This window comes from Phragmites australis, chromosome 1, assembly GCF_958298935.1.
Source record: "Phragmites australis chromosome 1, lpPhrAust1.1, whole genome shotgun sequence".
NCBI lineage: Eukaryota > Viridiplantae > Streptophyta > Magnoliopsida > Poales > Poaceae > Phragmites > Phragmites australis.
Window position 1 is genome coordinate 52,590,384 of NC_084921.1, and position 20,972 is coordinate 52,611,355.

General features: G+C 47.1%; 1 protein-coding gene across 1 annotated transcript; it reads left to right on the forward strand.

Annotated features, from left to right (window-relative positions):
* The first annotated feature begins 16,801 nt into the window (after positions 1-16,801).
* On the forward strand, positions 16,802-20,411 carry LOC133890731 (protein terminal ear1-like). Its single transcript, XM_062331251.1, has 6 exons — positions 16,802-17,519; positions 17,623-17,791; positions 17,883-18,350; positions 18,454-18,585; positions 19,503-19,644; positions 19,754-20,411. The coding sequence occupies exons 1-6, from the start codon at positions 16,802-16,804 to the stop codon at positions 20,111-20,113; spliced, it is 1,989 nt and encodes a 662-aa protein (XP_062187235.1). The 3' UTR covers positions 20,114-20,411.
* The last annotated feature ends 561 nt before the right edge of the window (positions 20,412-20,972 follow it).

Genomic DNA, 20,972 nt, shown 5'->3' on the forward strand with positions numbered 1-20,972 from the left:
ATGATGACAACAAAGATAAATATCTCCTCATTAAAAAAATAACGGATATACCAAACAAATACTAGAGAAAATTCTCTCTTTATCTTCATAATTGTATTACACATACATTAAACCCGTACCACATGTTACGTATAAGGTAATTTTTCATAATTGACTCATTCCAAATATGGCATGATCCCCTTGGTCATCCTGGCGTCGGGATGATGCGAAAAATTATCAGCAATTTAATTAGTCATGACATAACTACTGTCAAATTCCCACAATCCTCGGATTTTATATGCACTGCATGTGCCACAAGGAAATTAATTTTAAGACCCTCTTATCTTAAAATCTGAACTGAACCACTCAAATTTTTTGAATGCATTCAAGGCAATATATGTGGTTCAATCCAACCATTATTTGGACCGTTCATGTACTTCATGATTCTAATTGACACACCTACACGATGGTTGCATGTGTCTTTTATCCACAAGAAATCATACTTTTGTCAAAATAATTACTCAAATTATTAAATTATGAGCACATTATACTAAACATGGGATACAATCCATTCGAATGGATAATACAGCTGAATTCACCTCATATGCTTTCAATGATTATTGTATGGCCCTAGAAATTCAAATCTAGCATTCAATGCCCTGCGTCCATACTCAAAATGGTTTGGCTGAATCTCTCATCAAGAGAGTCAAACTCGTCGCACGACCATTATTAAATAATTGTAACTTACCAACTTCATGTTGGAGTCATGCAGTCTTACATGATGTGACTTAATTCAATTATAATCAACTGCATATTACACAGCTTCTCCCACTACAGTTAATACGTAGAAATCTTCCTAGTATTTCTCATCCGTGAAAGTTCGATTGCGCTGTATACGTACCGATCTCACCACTGCATCGTACATCAATGGACCCACACATGAAATTGGGGATCTATGTGGGGTATAACCCTCTGTCATTCATAAAATACCTCGAGCCCCTCACAGGGGACCTATTTATAGTCCAGTATGCTGGCTGCATATTTGATGAGGACCATTTTCTAGCATTAGTGAGAGATTTCAAGTACTAGAAAGAATATCACAAAATCAGTTAGAATGCCACAAACATTTCCTCCTAAGATCCACATCCTCAAGATTCTAAACTCTAAGTTTAGAGAATCATAAATTTCTAACATATTACAAATAACTTATCAGACATATTTATTGGCAACAAAGGTGTCACCAAATTCTACATTCTCACTAGGAATGTGCCGAAAAGGGTGAAGGTACCAAATAAAATCATTCAACTCTCAAATCATAATAAGAGAGGGAGAAATACGATCATAGAGGACAAAACTTCTTGCAAGCTACTGTGGAATAGAGGACAAAACTTCTTGCAAGCTACTGTGGAAATAGAGGAACGATTCCTTCAAAATAGTAAATACAAATCAATGTCAAGTTGAATAACACCCAAGGCCTTTGGATATTTTACATCTAGCGGATGATCAACATCTACATCCCAGCTCAATCGTGCACACTAATATTGATGCTGAGACATCAGAATACCCTGACTATATTATAATGGGAAATCATGATGGGTCGGAAAGGGTAGATGAAATTTTCATTAATTATATTGCTTCTCGAAAATCATTTGACCGAAAGACTACAATTGTGTACACTTATTTCTTCTCAAAGATTGCAAACGACTTTCATAATGATCCAGATCACAAGACCATGGCAGAGTGCTGCAAGCTCTTGGACTGGACACAATGTAAGGATGCAATCCAAACAAAATTGTGCTCGCTCTACAAAAGAAAGGTATTCACATTAATAATACCTACTTCTCTTAATATTTTCCTATGGGATAAAAATGGATTTTCGTCTGCAAACAGAACAAAAATAAAGAGGTGGTGAGATATAAAATGAGGCTTGTAGCACAAGAGTTTACGCAGAGACCCAACATTAATTTCAATGAGACCTATTCTTCAGTAATGAATGGAATAATGTTATGATATCTAATTTCATTAACAGTTCAAAATTATCTATCTATACAATTGATAGATGTAGTGACCGCATACCTATATGCGTCACTTGATTCGGATATATATATATGAGAATCTCCGAAGTACTAGAAATTCTGAATCCAAACGCAAACCGTAACATGTATTGTATAAAACTTAAAAAGTTACTATATGACTTAAAATAGTTAGGAAGAATGTGGTATAACCGACTGAAAGAGTTCCTTCTACAAAAGGATACTCCAACAATGATGATTGCCCATGTGTTTTCATAAACAAAATCCTCAATAGGTTTTTATATCATCTCTGTATATATTGATGATCTAAATGTCATTGGAAATATAGAAGATATAAATGAAGAATGCAATTATCTAAAGACGGAATTTGAAATGAAGGATTTGGGTAAAACCAAATTTTGCTTGGGTATACAAATCGAGAATCTTCCTTCAGGTATTATAGTACACCAAGCCGCATATACCCAAAAATATTGAAGAAATTCATATCCATCCAAGACTCCCATGGTTGCTCTATCTCTTGGTATGGAGAAAGATCAATTTAGACTATAGGAGGAGGAAGAAGAGATACTAGGACTCGAGGATCCTTATTTCTGTGTCATTGGAGCGCTTATGTATCTTACAAATTGCACCATACCTGATATCAGATTTGCAATAAACTTACTAGCTAGGTATAGCACTGCTCAAACTAAACGTCATTGGACGGGAGCTAAAAATATCTTTTGATATTTTCAAAGCATCGTAGATCTTAGTCTTTTCTTTAAAAGAAGATAATGGATATGATTAGATGCACCGACATTGATTACTTATCATATCAACATAATGTCATATCGCAGACATGCTTCATATTCTTACATGGTGGAACAACTATTTCATGGAAGTCTTGAAAATATACTCTAGTGGTTATATCCACAAATCATTCTGAAATAATTGAATTATATGAAGCATCACGTGAATTCGTATGACTTCGCAGAATGATAAATTACATACAATAATTATGTAGTATTGGTTTCATGGAATCACCAACCATTATTTATGAAGATATTTATGCATGTATTTCTCAAATGCAAACATATTACATAAAAGTTATATAACCAAACATATCATCATGAATTACAAAATAATAGGGAGATAGAAATCTTGCAAATTAAATGATGTGATAATCTCGCCAATTTATTCATTGAGTCCTTACCAAGTTTCATATTTCAAAAATATATTCATAGAATTGGTATGCAATGACTACGAAATTAGTAAGATTCGGAGGAGTTGATCCCTGAACAATAACATGTTCATTTATATTGCACTTTTTTTCTTTATGAGTTTTTTCTATATGGTTTTTTATATAGAGTTTTTAATGAGGCAATATCTATCACATTCCTCCTATTTTCTCAAGAGGTTTTTTAGAGGTTTTTATATGATATATAAATCATAATTATTATTTTTTAAGCTCACAAATGAGTTTTTTCCTATCTAAATTTCTCATATGAGCTTACACTGAGACAATGACTAATATGTGTCATATCATTTTCTTCTTATATTTTTAATTAGATTTTAAAGAATTTTTAACAATATAACAATATATTATTTTCTTATATTTTTCACGGAGTTTTTTAAAGAGTTCTAACAAAAAGTTCACATTCGACCTAATTGTCCAAGAGAGTGTTACAAACTGACATTGCAAAAGATAATAATATGATCAATAAATGCATTAGGCAATTAATCAATGTAAAGGCAACCATTAGGGTTACCGACTTCTCCAACAAGTGTAAATCCCGTCTTTTCAACAGCTATATAAGTAAACATTCACACAGTTCAGCAATACAAGATTTTTATGGTCTCAACTCTACTTGCAAGTATACTGTTCACTCCCTTTCGTATCGCAAAAGAAGTATTTGCGCTGATCTTGTTGCGCCTAGCATGGTTCTGCGGACCTCTGCTGGCTTGTTGATTAGTCCGGCTGGAGGGAGCGACAAAGCGGCGTCTAGGTTGGGCTGCAAAGCGCTTACTTTCTTTTCATGGGCTGGGCTGGATTTCGTCCAGATATCACCGTCTTTCTCCGTAAAACTCCCGTTCCAACGATGGCAACGGGCGGCCGCGACGGCGACAAGCTGCCGCTCGGCACGGACAAGGGAGCGGTAGCCGGTAGGACGCTACGAACGCGTGCAGACTAGTCCAGAGTTCAGACTTCAGAAAGCTCAAAGCTGTAGCAGAAGGAGGGAGCCCGGGCGTGTTCCGAGTCCGGCAGGTAGGCAGGCCCAGCTCGCGGTCCAATCCCTGACCCTGATTGGTGCGCCGCGCCCCCCACGGCGAAGCACCACGCCGGTGTGGCCGGTGTCCCGCAGGGGCGCGGAGGCGCATTTTTGTCGCCTGAATTACGCAATCTCCTGTTAGAAAAAAAATGCTTGCCATCAATCTCAATCCACTGTGCGAATTTTGTGGTCGTGCTTGTGCAGCCCCTGGCTGCACCAAAAATCTCTTCCGCGCGTGAGGAACCTACAATAGTGCAGTAGGGCCGTAGGGGTACGTATGTATAGATGTGAATACACGGGATTCCGGCAGGAAGTCAAGGTGGTTCACCCAAGCATACTCCCGGCTCGAACGGCTGGACCGATTAACGACCAGCCTAGATGGACGTCTTGCTTGTGTCGGACTCTTGGCAGAGAGAAGTAAACGGTTTGACGGACGCATCATGGTTAAAATATAGAGCACCCCGCTTCATCAACCCTTTTTCAGGAGCCAGTATTTCCTGACGTTATTTTTTTGGGTGCAGGAGGCAAGATGCCAAGACAGGAGCAATCGACCTCAAAAACCGAAACCAGGTAGAACCAGGAGTGTCGACCCCTGGAAGACTGGAACCATGCATATGCATGTTTCTGTGTGTTAGAGTACTTGCATATATTCCCATACATGCATGCTTCAAGTTGCCCACTGGTCAAAACACACGAGGATGGCATGATGCGCCCATCCAAATTCCAAAACAAGAGCAGCAGCAGCCCGATCAAGTGGAAGCATGGCAGCATGCATGCACATGTGGCCTACCTAGCACCACTCACTTCCGGTCAAACTCAGTACCCCGTCTCTCCATTACTCTCTCTCTCTCTCTCTCTCTCACACTCCGAGACCAACCACAAACCTCGATCTCCCCCCCCCCCCCCCCTCTGTCTCCGATCTCTCGATGTCACGATGTGTATGTATATACGGAAGTGTTTAGCGAGGAGAGTAAAAGGTTAGTTGTGAGTGGTTAGTTCTTGGTAAAAAGATATTCAGTCCGTTTAAGCTTGGTTTTTAAGTATATTTTAACTAATTTTTTTTATAAAACATATCATTTGTAACTATAAAATCCTATAAAATATGAAATTATTTTGAATTATGAATCTAGTTATATAATTTTTCACACTTATTACATTTTAAGAGATTTTAGGCGTCCATATAAACACATCGCTGCTGGATTAGAAGAGGAGGGTTCTCGAGTGGATGGTTCAGGGTACCAGATTTAGAGGGAGGCTGGAGGCAACGGTCGGACCGGAGGTGAACGACAGTTTGATGGTGTGACGAGGTGACGGTGGTTGCGCCGGTGCCACACGTGATAGATGGGCGGTGGGCAGGGTTAGCGGCGGGTAGCGTGAATATGAAGTGGTTAGCGTGGCGAGGGTGACAAGCGCGGATCCAACAGTGGGAACATCGCTAGAGACAACTACGAGTAGGTGGGAGGCGAGGGCGCAGCGAGGTGGGGTGAGACGGCCATGGACGTGAGGTTAAAGACAACTGAACAGTTCATAACAATTGTCTAATTTTTAAAAAAATTCAGATATCTAAAGAATAGAATGATCTATAATTTTTATACACTAGATATTTTCATAATTTAATTAAATATTAGTTAAAATATATAAGATTTTACTTTTTAAAATAAAATACGTCCATCATTTCTGAACTAAGTGGGTAGGATCCGAGAATCCAAACGAGCTACTGCTGCATGGTACTGCAAGGCATGCAGAGGTAGCCAAAAGATCTCTTGCCTCGCACCCTGCCTGGCTCAGGCCAAGGACTCCGCGGCATATAGCTATCCCGTATAGGAGCATTGCGTATGCTACGTATAGGTACAGGTACGTGAAAATTCTAGCTAGTAACCTATTGGGCTCCGTTTGTCCCGCGCGCATAAATAAGGCTGGTCTTCGATCGCCTCGTACGGTCCACCCATCCTCGCGCCCCCGCCGCGGCCGGCGCGCGCGTACGACGCGACCCGGAGCAAACTGGTTTGGGAACCAACCGTATATCTGGCGCAGGATCGCGTTTCCGGCGGGGCCAGCCAGCGTCATTTCGGCGCAACGGCCGCGTGGGCGTGGCGCAGGGTCGTGCATCAGCCCGCGGCACAGGGCGCAGGCAGCACGTACTGCACCCAAGGGGCATGGGGTGCGGAGCGGGCGCGCGGCCGGCCGGGGCCTTTGATGCGTGGGCGCGCGGACGGCTTGGCCGCATGAGAGGGGATGGGACGTGGGCGCGTACTACGGCCTACGTGCGTCCTAGCATGTCGTCAAGCCTTCTTGGGTAGGACCGTAGGAGCAAGGGATGGCTTTGCGACATCGGGGGCTGCCTGAGTGGAGCGCGTCCTACTGGTGATAGTACTGCACCAGCGGTGGTCTGCTGCTAATTAAGCGTGGATTCATTAGCGAGAAAGGAGTAGTTAGTGGACAGTCTACATGCACCGTGGTGAGCTCGGCGATTCGTAACCGTGATGCACCGACGACCGATGGAGCCGCAATACCGAAGCCGGGAACCATCGGGCCGTGTGCCGTCGCGGTGAGCCGGGAGCCGAGACGTCTCGGCACGGGAAGAGCGCGCGGTCGGTGGGCGCCGACAAAACAAACCGCCTCGGCGATCGCGCGCGGACATGCTGACTCGGATTGGGAACCGCCGAATGAGACGACGCCGAGCCATTGGTGCCCTGCCCAGTGGAACGGCCTCTCCAAGCGACCGGTTAATCGTTTCCACGTACTGCTGCGCGGCTGCGCCCCGATCGACAAGCTTTAATCCTTACATACATCACCGACACAGTTTTTTTGGTTGATTGTGAGGTTTTAACTATTCATCTTTTGTGGTATGTTGAGATAAAATTGGCCACGTTTTACCAAATTTTTATTATCAAAATACAATGAATGAATCAATATGATAGAATGATGTCATGCACATAAGTAATTATATGTCCATCTCATCAACTCTCGAAGTTATCTATCAATAACAAAAAAATATATCAAATATAAAAACAATATTTATTTATAACTTTACCGTAGAACCTTCTAATTCATTCAACTTGCTTATAGTGACCATCCATATTAGCAACATTGATCTTATGTTTAAAAAAAAAAAGTGACACCTTTGAGGAAAGTTTCCGTCCATCATCTTCCGTAACTGCAATTGTTCCTAGGTGATATAAATGAGAGAAATAGCATTAACAATAGCTTATTTCCTCTTCTGCAAAACACCGACTAAGTCATCTGTATACCTAAATAGCTCTTCCATCAAGTGTACCATTAAAATAAACTCAAATAATGTTAACATAGTTTGAGCCACTATAGCCTCCCCCTCCATTATAGCCTTCCTCAATTTTGATGAGAACTTTCCAGATCGAACAATATAAATCAATAACATGCAATACAATTTTATAGCGAGTTCCCATCGAGTATCATCTAGGTTTCCCAAACACATATCTTGATTCAAACCCTGATTGGTTTCAATATCACCAAATTCTAATGATTCAATGATAGACTTGACTTGAGCCACTGGAAGCATTCTTATCTTTTTATAAGACATCCAAAGAACATTCAACAAATATAAAAGTTGTTGAAAAAACTATTGATAATCACCAATCTCCTTAGCAATGATAACCTGAGTTAATTGAAGTTGATGAGCATAACAATGAACATAATAAACAAAAGAAGGCTTGTTGGAGTATTGAGTAAGAAGGTGTCCTGCCTAACGGATTCCACAAGGGATATGACGACTGGCGGGGGATATTTTCTGAACCCTGCCCCATTGTGTGAACAGGTCAATGCTCGCTCGACCAGCGCGAGGCTTGCATGACCAGCCTTTACTGATCACGGGACATCCATACTTAACATGTCTAATCGTATTTATTGGTTTCTACTTAAAAAAATTCCTTCTCAAGGCACCTCCTTCAGTGAATAAAGTCATGGCCAGCGCAGATAGGCAGTGCCCCGTCCCGTAGCATTAAATGATACGGAGTGGGGTTTTGAGGACCAACTTTGCGTCACGTGACAGATGGGACAAGGTCTGCAAAACAACTAGGCAAGTGGATGAGTTCGCAGGCTGATTCACGGAAGGCTGGGAAGGAGCAGCTTGGCAGATAAGCTTGCGACTCACGACGAGGGGACAGATAGGGCTTCTGAGGTAAAGTAAAAGTAGAGGCGTCCAAAATGATGGGATGGGCCCTATAGTACCACCGGCGCAGGGTGCAGCGTGCACGCTCCGTGTGGTGACGACATGAGAAAAGAATATCTAGCTAGGTATGTGTCTATTAAATGTGATTCACTTGTAAGTTCTCATTCTCTTGTATATAAAAGGGGGAGGAACATGTCTAAATTTGGAGAGAAGGAACTCATCTGTAACTAGTTCACAAACACTCATAACAAAATACATAAGACGTAAGTTTGTTATCCTTCGGGAGGCTTGAACCTAGAAAACCCCTGGTGTTCTTAAGTTTATAACACTGTAAGCATTGTTTACGCGTCCATCGACCAGCACACCCTGGAATTATTGTCTGGGATTAACCCACAACAGTTAGCACGCTAGGTAGGGTACGTGTTTCGGTTAAGATTGGCAGTGGGTTGGGTCGGGTAGGGACCCAGTGAGGACGGGTTCAGGTCTAGAAACTGCCCCGCGAGGCATTGGGTCGGGGCTCGATTCGAGCCTGGTTCTAATTTAGGGTTTAATTTGGCCCCGTGGGTGCCCATAGGCCACGAAATAATGAAAGCAACCCACGTCGTCTCATCGTCGCTGCCAGCCCATCGTAGGGCCATTGTCCTCATTTCCTCTCCACGATCCGCTCATGTAGTCCTGTACGCTCACTTCCACACCACAGACCCCAACAAAACCCCAGGCGACGCACGATGCTACGATGTCTGGTGGCTCCTATGTGGCGTCAACAGCAACGACCACTCCAGTCTCTAGTACACATCACTCCTCCCACTCAGCACTCAGTCCCTTGCCCTCGCGGCCTCCTCTATGTGTTGTGCGCTTGTGTGGTTCCTGTGCGGCCAGCGGCCTACACCACCACCACGGCACGACATCGATTTGAGCGATTTCGTTGATCCATCGTTGGAAAGATGGACCTTTTTGGTCACTGGTTTGGGGATTCGTACAATTTCTTGGTTCGTTCTGGTTTTTTGGAGGTTGTCGGTGACACAGGAAACAGGGTCCCCGAGTCTCGAGGCCAGAACAGCAGAGTGCCACGTGGCGTCTCCCTCGGGGGATATCTTCCCGAGGTCCGAGAAGACCAAGTTCCAGGAGAGGATGCTCGGGGCTATCAACAGTGGTCCCCGAGTACCCGAGTTCCCTGATGATCCGAGAAGACCAAGTACCGGGAAGAGGGTTCTCGGAGCCATGCACAGTGACCCCCCAAGCACCCAAGTTCCCCGATAACAAGAAAAACCAAGTTCTGTGAGAGAGTGCTCGGGGCTACGAATAGTGTCCCCCGAGCACCCGAGTCCCCCAAGTATCCAAGGGAAGTCAGTTTCGGGAGAGAGTGCTCGGGGCCGTGAGCAGCGGCCCCCGAGCACTCAGTTCCCTGAGGACCCGAATAGTCAGTTCCGGGAGAGAGTGCTCAGGGCTATGAATAGTGACCCCCCGAGCACTCGGTTCCCCGAGTACCAAAAGAGGGCATATCCGGGAGAGAGTGCTTGGGGCTGCGAACAGTAGCCTCCGAGCACTCACAGTTCCCTGAGGGCATGAGAAATCCTTCACTGGTGGTCCCCACAGAGGCCCAGCGGTGAGAGGTCTGATGCTGCATTTAAAGAGGGCGCGTGGCCTGTCACTTCCAACCACCCCCCCACGCCTGCGGTCAGTCCCTGCCACGGCCTGGCAGGGAGGCGTGGGGACATTTATTCACGGGTCCCATCGCGCGTCATCCGCCGCGCCTCGGGATAGCGTCGCAGAGCTCGAGGCACATCGCTCGCCGCCCTGCTGTGTCAGGCCTGCTCTGACCGGGCGGGCACGCGAGGCTGCTCGGTGGCTGCCCGGTGGGCCCTCCCCGCGGCACCCGTTGAAAAGCGGCATGATGACGAACAAGACCGGACGGGGGCGCATTTTCAACCCTCCCCGTTACCTCGCGCAGCAGCCCATGATGGTTGCTTTCCATTTATGACGTATTGGAAGTCGCGTCATCCTTTCTGGGCACGTTACCGCCCCGACGGGTATATAAGCGGGGCGATCTCCCCGGAGAAGAGATCAGGACCAACCAGAGAACAAATCTAGGAGCCTTGACGAACACCGAAGCACGGAACACACCAACGAGTCTCGAGGAGCAAGGAGCACAAAGCTCTAGACGTAGACAAATATTCTTGTAACCCAGCAGATACTCAGAGAGACATTCTCAGAGTATTTATAGCATACACACATGAGTAAGGTATTATGCTCAGTGCGGCCCGAACCTGTCTAAAAATCCCTTGAGCATTTATTCCTTTCTGCATCCGATCATTCCACCTCCACCTGGATCTTATTTACCCCCATTTATTTCACCTAGGAAGCGGATTTAGAATCATCTCCCGACCGAACCTCAAAGGGGTCCCTCCGGATCCCCGCTTGAGGAGTTCACCCTTCGACAGAGGTAGATTTGGGTTCTTAGGTGGGTTAATGTTTCGATTGGGGAGAACTGAGAAGCTAAATTCACACAGCTTGCACTAGTTTCATTCGATTGCTTCGACAATTCGTAGTAGTAATGTTCTATTTCTAAGCTACGACTATTATTTTTGTAATTTTTTCATCCAGTTTTTGGTTAATGCAACAAGTCTTGGGTCCCCGTCCCCGTCGGGGCCAGGGTGATTTTTCACCTGGAATGTATATCGGGTCCGGGTCGAGTGTGATGTTTTGGGTTTCGGGTCGGGTGCGTTCTCGCTCCATCCGACCCCGACCCGACCCGTTGCCGCCCTTAGTTTCGGTAAGTGTTGGAGATTAGATTAGTGTTCTGAGTTCATCACACAGTAGGCGTCGTTCACGCGTCCATCGATCGGTACACTTTGTAATCATTGTCTAGGATTAACCCACGATAAGGCTCATCTATAATAAGCTTCTGTAACCCTTCATATTACTAGCTGCATCATATTGTTGTTCACAGACCATATAAAAGCTCAATTCATGATCCATAATCAAATCTCCAACTGTTGTTTTAAGTGTTGAAGAGGTAGTATCTTCAACATTGACAACACCAAGAAAACTCTCAACTGGCTTTCCCCTTTTATCAACATAACACAAGCAACGAGCTAATTATTCATTTTGGGACACATCACTAGTTTCATTAGCAAGTATTGAAAAATACTTATGACCAAGATTCTCTATGATAAACTTAGTAGTTTTCTTGGTACAAGAGCTGATGAGATCCTTTTGTATCCTATCACCTATCATTTTACTATTTATCGAAGCATTATTTAGAACCACCTTAACTTCTTGAATTTTTTTTTGCTAGTCAGTTTAAAAGCTCAAGGAAACTTCTTTTATTTCTGGAATCTTCACTTTTATCATATCCACGAAAAGTTAACCCTTATCTCAAGAGAAATCTTATGCACCTAAGTGACCATGTCAAGCGGGATATGTAAAGAAACTTGGTGTTTTTGGTGGCCGAAACAAATGACTATTCAATTGATGTTTTAGGTTTTACAAATAAATCATATTTCTCTTGTGTTTGATTGTAAACACTAATAATATCACCAACGTATTTCCTTAACTGCTTTGTATGGTTATAATTTCTAAATCCCCCATTAAAAAAAACATCTCCACGAGTATTATCCTTAAACAAATAACAAAACAAATTTAGTTAGATTTGGGCGTCTCCACTAAATGTTATCGTGACTAGCACGTGCGTCTCTAGAAGTCTAGGTTTAAGACAATCTTCAGCAGCTACCTTAAATTTTCATACTCAAAAATATTATTACAATATCCTCTATTAGTGCACTGTAGCACTCGATACCGATTCTTGTTGGAGATGATTTTCAGTGCTACAATACCCCGTAAAGTACTGTAACACTGAATACTGCAAATTTGGAGCAACTGCTGGAGTTGGTCTAAGGCGTTGGGACATCGGGAGCTAGTGTCACAGGCGTTAGCGCACTGGGAGCATTGCACATTTGGGCGTTGGATTGGGCCACCGGGAGCTGCTACCTATGGCAGTGAGAAAAGGGCAAAAGTCCCTGAAGGCTCAGAGAGTATGATATAGTCAATTTTTTTCAAAAATATTTAGATGTAAGGATGTACATCTATGTCCTAACTTAGGCTGACCCCTAGTCAGGGGCAACAACGCTTGAAATAGTTGTCACCAAAGTTGTAAGGTTAAAAAATATCAGCATATCAGGATGTTTGGCATCAAGGTTTTGTTTGCACACATGACGCGACATTAGTGGTCAACGGATCCAATATTTTGCTCACTTCGTGTAAACAAAATCGCAGAGGGTACTGTGAAATTGGGCTAAGCCTAACTGGTTTTGGGGCTTCCTTTCACCCATCAAACTTGCACTACCCACGAATCTACCGGCCCGACGTCGTTTCGTCTCCACAGAGGCGAGTGAAAGACGTACAAAGGATGACATGTCGAGCTATCAGTCACCTGCTCCGAGTACCATGTCGAGCAAAGAGAGATTATGAGAAGACGTGAGAGAGCGTTGTCCGCGTGAGAGTGTTGCGTTGCGCCCTGTGCGAACGAACGCCGAGCCCGGCACGATAGCATGGCTGCGCGCGCGCATCGATTTGTTCTACGCACCGAGCCCACGTGCCATCTGCCAGCCCTGCTACGAGCGTTTCCTTCCGCCTGCCCAACAGCTTGTCAGCTTCGGCAAAAATATCGTCCATCCGCGTTGCGTGGTGGGAGGAGAGAGACCTTCCGGCAAACCGATCTCTCGCTCATGTGACGTGAAATAGACCGCATTCCCGTCGAATTCCTGTGATCCGTGCCCACTCTTCATGGCCACTGCTACAGAACCAGTGCACAACCAACAGTGCCATCAGTTGTTTTCTCCTCGTCGCCACGGCCCATGTGAAGATCGATCGATCCATCAGTTGACGGATGAGAGGAGGCTAAGCAAGAGCCAACAGGAGGTGAAAGGCTGATGAGGAATGACGATACAGGTGTCAGGCAGGCTGCGGCGATAAGGATACCTACCGTGGATAAATACACCGGACATCCTCTTACGGTGGGCACGTCTAAACCCATGGCTCGACCATTGCTTGACGACGAGATCCTCGCGCCGGCGCACCGCCTGCATGCTTTTCAATCTCTCAGTTACGATCCCAACAGCGGAACCAGCGTGCGTGTGACGTCTGAAGACTTGGTTGTAAGGCAGTCGTATGAATCAGGCGTACATGAAGCAATTTCCGTAGCACTAATAACCAGCAGTTAATCACGGTCTTCTTTACAGGTTTACGGACACTCCGTTCACCCCCTGTTTAAACTGAGTTTCAACTATAAAACTGTATTGTCCGTTAACCGCGGGACTGTAAAACCATTACCGTTAATGGCAATACATGTGCCAACGGTAGTGATGAGGCCACAATTAACTATATTGTATGACACATAGTTCATCACCATTAACTATAAACCGTAGGCGACTCGTGAAACCATCGGTCACATGCTAATCACCAACATGTTTTATTAATACTACTGGTCATTTTATATCTTCTGTTGGCAAAAATCAGAAATTTGTAGTTTGATACTCATTCTGTTTAGAAATAATAGACGTATTTTTTGACTCAGTTTTTGAAATTAGATTTTAACTAATTTTTTCTCTTAAAATATATTATTTATAGCTACAAAACTTATATATGATGAAATTATTTTTAATTATGAACCTAATTGTATAATTTTTATACACTAGATATTTTTATAATTTGATTAAATGTTAGTTAAAGTATACAAAATTTAACTTTTTTAAGAAGAAATACGTTTACTAATTAGTAGAAACTTTTTGAAGATGGATACCATTTCCCGCAATAAAGTAGGTGCTAAGAACAAGAGTGGATAGTGAGCAAGGAGAAGGGTTTTGTGAGGAGTTCCTTAGGATTAAATTTCATTCGTCAGTAGTTTCTTTGTTGGGGAGGTGTTTTTTTTTATTGTTGTCAGAGGGTTAGCTCCTATAACGGGAATCTGGAGGGACTCCTTTTGAGATTCGGTCGGGAGGATGATTCTGAATACGTCTTGGATGATGAGACAGGTGGGAACCGGTTGGGCCAATGGACACGGAGGATTTAGACAGGTTCGGACCGCACGGAGACGTAATGCCCTACTCCTATGTGTATGCTATTGTATTATGAGGGCTCTTGGAATGCACTTTTCGGATCTCCAACGCCCCGAGGCCGGGGAAGGGATTACAGTGGTATTTCTTGTCTATCTATTTGGAGCCCGGGTCTTCAAGTGCCGGACTCTTTGAGATTGACGAACTTCCCCTTTGAGAGCTTGCGGAGCATTCTGTCTTCCGGTCTGGCTATCGAGTCTCAGGGACTCAGCCTCTTGAGAGAGTCTATCTATCTTTTTTATCCTCTTCCAGTGCTCCTCCTTTCCTGATGGAGTGCTCCCCCTTTTATACAACTGGGTGAGGCTTGCGTGCCCAGCCGGGGGCACAAGTTCCCGTAAACATAAATGTAGAGCAGCTATCCTGACGCTACAGTTTGATGTTACAGGGGTTGACTACACGCTCCCTGAGTTGTCCCGTCAGCCCTCACGTCCCAGCTTTAGCAGACGCAGGGGAGGGGGCCCGCCGGGCAGCCTCTGAGCCGCCCCGCACGCCGCTGGGTCAGAGGGAGTCTGACACAGCAGGGGGGTAGGCGATAAGCCTTGCTGCATTGAATGCTCCCACGCCTCCCTGCCAGGCGGTGGCAGGGACTAACGATAAGCGTGGGGGGGAGTGGTCGGAAATGACAGGCCATGCTCCTGTTGAGGCAGCATCGGGCCTCCCACCGATTGACATCTCACCGCTGAGCGCTTGTGGGATCTAGCGGCAAGGAGCTTCTAACGTTGTCGGGGAACTATGGGTGCTCGGGAGCTATGCCCGAGCACCCTCTTCCCGGTACTATTCATCTTGGGTCGTCGGGGGACTCGGGTGCTCGGGGGCTACTGCTCCTGGTCCCGAGCACCCTCTCCCGGTGCTGTTGACTTTGTGTCTTCGAGGAGCTCAGGTACCCGGGGGCCACGTGGCCGTGGCCCTGAACACGCTGTTGCCCGGAAATGTCTTCCTCAAATCCTCGGGGAACCGAGTGCTCGGGGGCCACTGCTCTTGGCCCCGAGCACTCTCTGCCGGTACTGTTCATGCCGGGTCTTCAGGGGCCACTGACCCAGGCCCCGAGCACTCCCTCCCGGAACTTGACTTTTCTCGTTATCGGGGAACCTGGGTGCTCGAGGACCACTGCTCACGGCCCCGAACACCGTCTCCCGGAGCTTGTCTTCCTTGGGCCCTCGGGGACCTCCCGGGGAGGTGACCCCTAGGGCATGGCGTCACGTGGCACTACTACTGACCTGGCCCCGGAAGTCGGGGAACCCTCGATTCTATTTCGCCGACAATTGTATTTCCTAAATGTCTCATGAGAGGAGAATGACTTGGCACCGCCAGCACCACTGCGAAACAATAGCTTCTATAGCTCTATTGGCACTATCGTCTAATACCAGATTTCTCTTACAACACAATTCAATTATCTTAGGGTTGCTATTGATATGCATATTCTTAAGTCATTACATACTAGTTGCACCGACTGAAAGTCTCCTTTTTGAGATAGATGTAAGTATATGTGGCATTTTGAGATACATGTATTCAGAACTTTTAAATTATAGACACTGATATGTCTATGTATACTTTAGATAACAGGCATGTGAAAATGAAATGCGAAGAAAATATTGTCATATATTTTTCAATTAAGAAGATAACTCCTTACTCCTGCGGCCTCCACTGCCCAAGAAGTTACATGTTTATATGAATCAAGTGGGAATGTTTTATTGCTTCGAAAAGTTAAGGCCAAACTAGAAATATAAATTGGAATGGAAATACAAAATCTAATGAAAAATCACCCCCAGCAAAAAGAAGCAGCTGTGGGCCTGTGATGTACTCGCACGGGGGCATGACCTGGGGCGAGAGCAACAAGGTCGTTGCAGAGGATCCGAGCTAACAATCCAGCACAACGCCACTCCTCTTCTCTCCTCTCCACCGCACCGCCCTCCTCGACTCTTCTCCTCCCCTCTCCCCCTCCCTCTCATCTCTCTCCCCTGTGTTCCTGTAGATTTCCAAATAAGAGCCCACCGGTTTTCTTTTCCCGCGACAATTACCATAAAATGAGCTCACACACTCTCTCTCCTCTCTCCGGCCCCCTCCCTCTCCCTCGTTTCTGGCGGTTGTACCACCACCACTCTCGCTCCACACACACGAAGGATACAACTAAGCAGGAGAGAGAGACGGGATCCCCAAGTACAATTCTCGCCTGGTTCTTGATCGAAGGCATGATACAGAATCACTAGAAAGTTCTAGATCTTTAGAGTTTAGACTGGCGTCTACCTCGGCTCGTCTCGGGTTCTTTTGTTCCGAGGTTTAGCCATGGAGGGAGAGGGAGGGAGTGGAATGGGTGGGATCCCCGGAGTCACGGGGAATCTGCTGGACGCAGGAGCTCAAGCGTTCTACCCTGCTGTCGGTGCCCCTTTCCCCTTGCAGTTACAGCCGCTTCCGCACCAGCTCTACTGCCCGCACCCGTACCCAGCCATGCCGCTGCCGCCGCCGCCGATGGCCATGTCGGTGCCACTGCCACCGCTGCCGATGGCGCCGCAGACGCCGGGGCACTCCCTGCCAACGGCGACGGCGGTGGTGGACGGCCCGTCGAGCCGCGCGGTGGTGTTGGGCCTGGTGCCGCTGCACGCGCAGGAGACCGACGTGGCGCAGGCGATGGCGCCGTTCGGCGCGATCCGCGCTGTGGACGCGTCGGCGGTGGCGTCCGAGTGCGTGGCCACCGTCCACTTCTTCGACATCCGCGCCGCCGAGCTCGCCGTCGCCTGCGTCCGCGAGCAGCACATGCGGCAGCAGAGCCGCCTCGGCCAGCTCTACGCGGCGGCCGCCGTGACCCCAGCCTGGCCTCCGCCACCGACGACCCAAGCCTGGGACTGGCCCCACGACGACAGCCGCGGCCTCGTCCTCGGGCATGCCGTGTGGGCCCACTTCGCCGCCGGCGTTGACGACGGCGACAACCGCGGCTCCCTTGTTGTGCTCAGCCCGATGCCCGGTGTCTCGCTCGCCGACCTCCGCCAAGTCTTTCAAACCTTCGGTATGCACCACCGACCGAGCCCACCAACTAGCCATTTCGTTTTCCCACGCTCGTTTCTTGTATTTCCCGCAGCAATTGTATTGGCCCGACCTCGTGTTCGCAGGGGACTTGAAGGATGTGAGGGAGTCAGCGCAGCGGCCGAGCCACAAATTCGTCGACTTCTTCGACACGCGCGACGCCGCGCGCGCGCTCGCCGAGCTCAACGGCCGGGAGCTCTTCGGCCGCCGCCTCGTCATCGAGTTCACGCGCCCGTCCGGCTCCGGACCCCGCAGGTTAGATTTGCGCACCCCGCAATTTCACTCAGCTATCCTTCTCACCATCCACTGGGCGGCTGAAATTTTGCCGTGTGCCTGTCGCTCGTAGGCGCGGGCTCGTGCTCAGTCACCGGCCCAGCGCGCCGACTCAGCCAAGGCATCAAGCGGCTTGGCGACCAGCCCAGGCGCCGTCGCAGCCGTCGGCCTCGGGGAGGGCGAGGGAAGGAGTGGTGCTTCTGAGGAGGAGCTCTGGCAAGGCCAGCGCTGGCTATCAGTCCAAGGGCGGCAATGCCGGCACAAGCAATGAACGCAAGAGCAAGGGCAGCAAGAACGTAGCGTCGGCGTCCTCGTCAGCTCCCTCGTCGTCGACCGCGACAGCGTCCGGGAAGCAAGGCCAGAAAGGTGCCGGGAGCAGCAGCGGTTGCGGCGGTAATTGGAGAGGCCGGAGGAGCGGGTGGGAGGCGCGCTTCTTGTTCAAGGAGCCTGATGCCGCCGGCGTCGCCGACACGCAGGAGCCGGCCTCGGAGAAGGACACGAGGACCACCGTCATGATCAGGAACATACCGAACAAGTACAGGTATCCTCGCTAATCTCCACATTGTTGCAACAATGCTATATTTCATGGGCGCCGCACGCTTAGAATTGCCATTCTGCTGATGCTTGAGGCCTTTGTGTTGCAGCCAGAAACTGCTCCTTAACATGCTGGATAACCACTGCATCCACTCCAACGAGCGGATCACAGCGAGCGGCGATGAAGGCGAGGGGCAGCCGTTCTCCTCCTACGATTTCGTCTACCTCCCCATAGATTTCAAGTGAGTCGGCTCGCCAATTACATTAGCTGCATTTATATTTTATGGTGCCCAATGCAAGAAAACACACTTGGAAGCTTAAATTCGGTTGTTTTATGGAAAGTTGGCGCCATGAAAATTGTTGAAATGGAAGAACGAAATGTGGTGGCCTTGAAATGGGAAATGGGAGGAGTGGAAGTCGAGGATTTCAGCTGGCTTGCAGTGTGAGCTTGTGGATCGAGGTGTCTTATCTTTGGGTGGTAGTGTACAGTGTGGCAGACATAGATGGCTATGGCCTTACTAGCCCAAATGGAAATAAATTTGGCAGCCCAAGGAGATCGCACCGGATCCTTCTCGTTTTGATGCCATGGATTCTTTCGTTGCATGCATCTAACATCTGCTGGCGAGGACCTGTTCACCCCCTTCCTTTCTCGCCGCTGCCCCTTGGATCTCCTCCCTGCCTGCCTTTCTTGCTTTGCACAGCTGTGCACTTCCATAACAAGGCCAACACAAAAAGGAGAGAAGTGTTGGGGGTAGACGTACAGTAGAGACAGTGCGACACCGTGGAGTAGAATTAAAAGTTGCATCACTGCAAAAAAACACTTTGTTTAGATGTATAAAAATTAATCTTTTGATAAAAGTTTGCGTTAACAATTTTTAAGCACTTCGTTTTGCATTAGCAGCTTTTCTCTTGCACGAAGCAAGTTGAGAAAAGACCTATCAATGCTCAATGATGAGAGGACATTGGTGGTTTGAAAAGGCTCTTCACATACGTAGATAACGTATTATCATGCCACAGCTTTTTACTCTGTTCTCTGCCTCAATTCTACTAATATAGTTGTCTTGGTAAATACTCAATGGCATCCATTCTAAATTTTGTTCTCTAACATGAAATGAGAATTTTGTTGTGTTCAATACGATTTCCTTGATGCAAAATGCAGCAACAAGTGCAATGTGGGCTACGGCTTCGTCAACCTGACCTCGCCGGAGGCCGCCGTGCGGCTCTACAAGGCGTTCCACAGGCAGCCGTGGGAGGTGTACAACTCACGCAAGATTTGCCAAGTCACTTACGCACGCGTACAAGTAATATACTGCCGCTGCTCTTCTCCTAGTTGTGTGCCAAAAAAATTGTTTACACCATCCTCACAAGTTGCAAATTGTGTAACTTTCGGTCACACGCTCACATCCATAGGGCCTGGAGGCGCTGAAGGAGCACTTCAAGAACTCCAAGTTCCCGTGCGACAGCGACGAGTACCTGCCCGTGGCGTTCTCGCCGCCGCGCGACGGCAAGCAGCTCACCGAGCCGGTGCCCATCGTGGGCCGCTCGACTGGGCCGTCGTCGGCGTCAGGAGCGTCATCGCCTCCCAAGAGCCGGGCGACCAGCGTGGACCCGCTGGAGCAGGAGCTCATGCCGCCGCCCTCGTCGTCCGGCGACGGCGCGTCGTCAACCGCCACGTCTGCCGACGACGACAACCCGGCGAGCAGCGGGGGCGACGACGGCGACGAAGACAGGCTCGCCGGGGAGCTGCGGCACCTAGGCTACACCGACTAGCTAGGCGGCCTAGCTACATCACAAGCTGGCGATCGGCATGCGTACGTAGCGTTGCTTCGAGAAGTGGAGGCAATGATGATGGCCAAGCTTTTTATGATCTATAGCTTCTGCACGGGCTGCACAGCCAGCAAGTGGAGTGGAGTGGAGTGGAGGGGCAATTCATTTATGGCACATGAAAAAGAAAAAAGGGTGTAGTGGAAAAAGACTTGGGAAAAGAAGGGGTCGACTTGATCGATGTTGGTATTCGTTCGCTCGTACTGCAGGCAGAGAGGCAGCACCGCGGCAGGTGGAGTCGTGTTCTTTTGGGTTTTGGTTTTAAGTTTTCTTCTTTGAAACTTGGAGCTAGCTAGGACTATTCTTCGTCATGCGTTCGTTCCTTACATTAATTACAGCTTTACCATACTCCATATTCCGAGAGCCGTGCCTCTGATATGATGAGCTGATACGTAGATTTGATCGAATCTCTTAAATCTTCTCCCACCCCCCTCCTCTCTCTTTCGCAGTTTAGTTGATTTTTTTATTATGTTAGCATGACTGAATTATTTGTGATGAAATCCCTCTGAATTTTTATAAGTTTCTGCTTATGAAAATCCTGAAATGTTTGGTCTTCCATCTAAATGTAGCCCTGTGAATGATGAAATAATGAAGCAGCCACCTCTAGATGAACACTAAAGTAACATACTGCTAGCATGGAAAAATAGTTCAATAAATCTCTTTATCAGGCACCTGTTAAGGTTTCATTCCCTCCTAAATCGACTATGTCATACTTTTCAGCTATCTCTTGCAGTTGTCTTCCACCTAAAGAGTTAAAAAATGTAAGTCATTTTAGCATTCTCCACTCTTTGCAAAATATAAATCG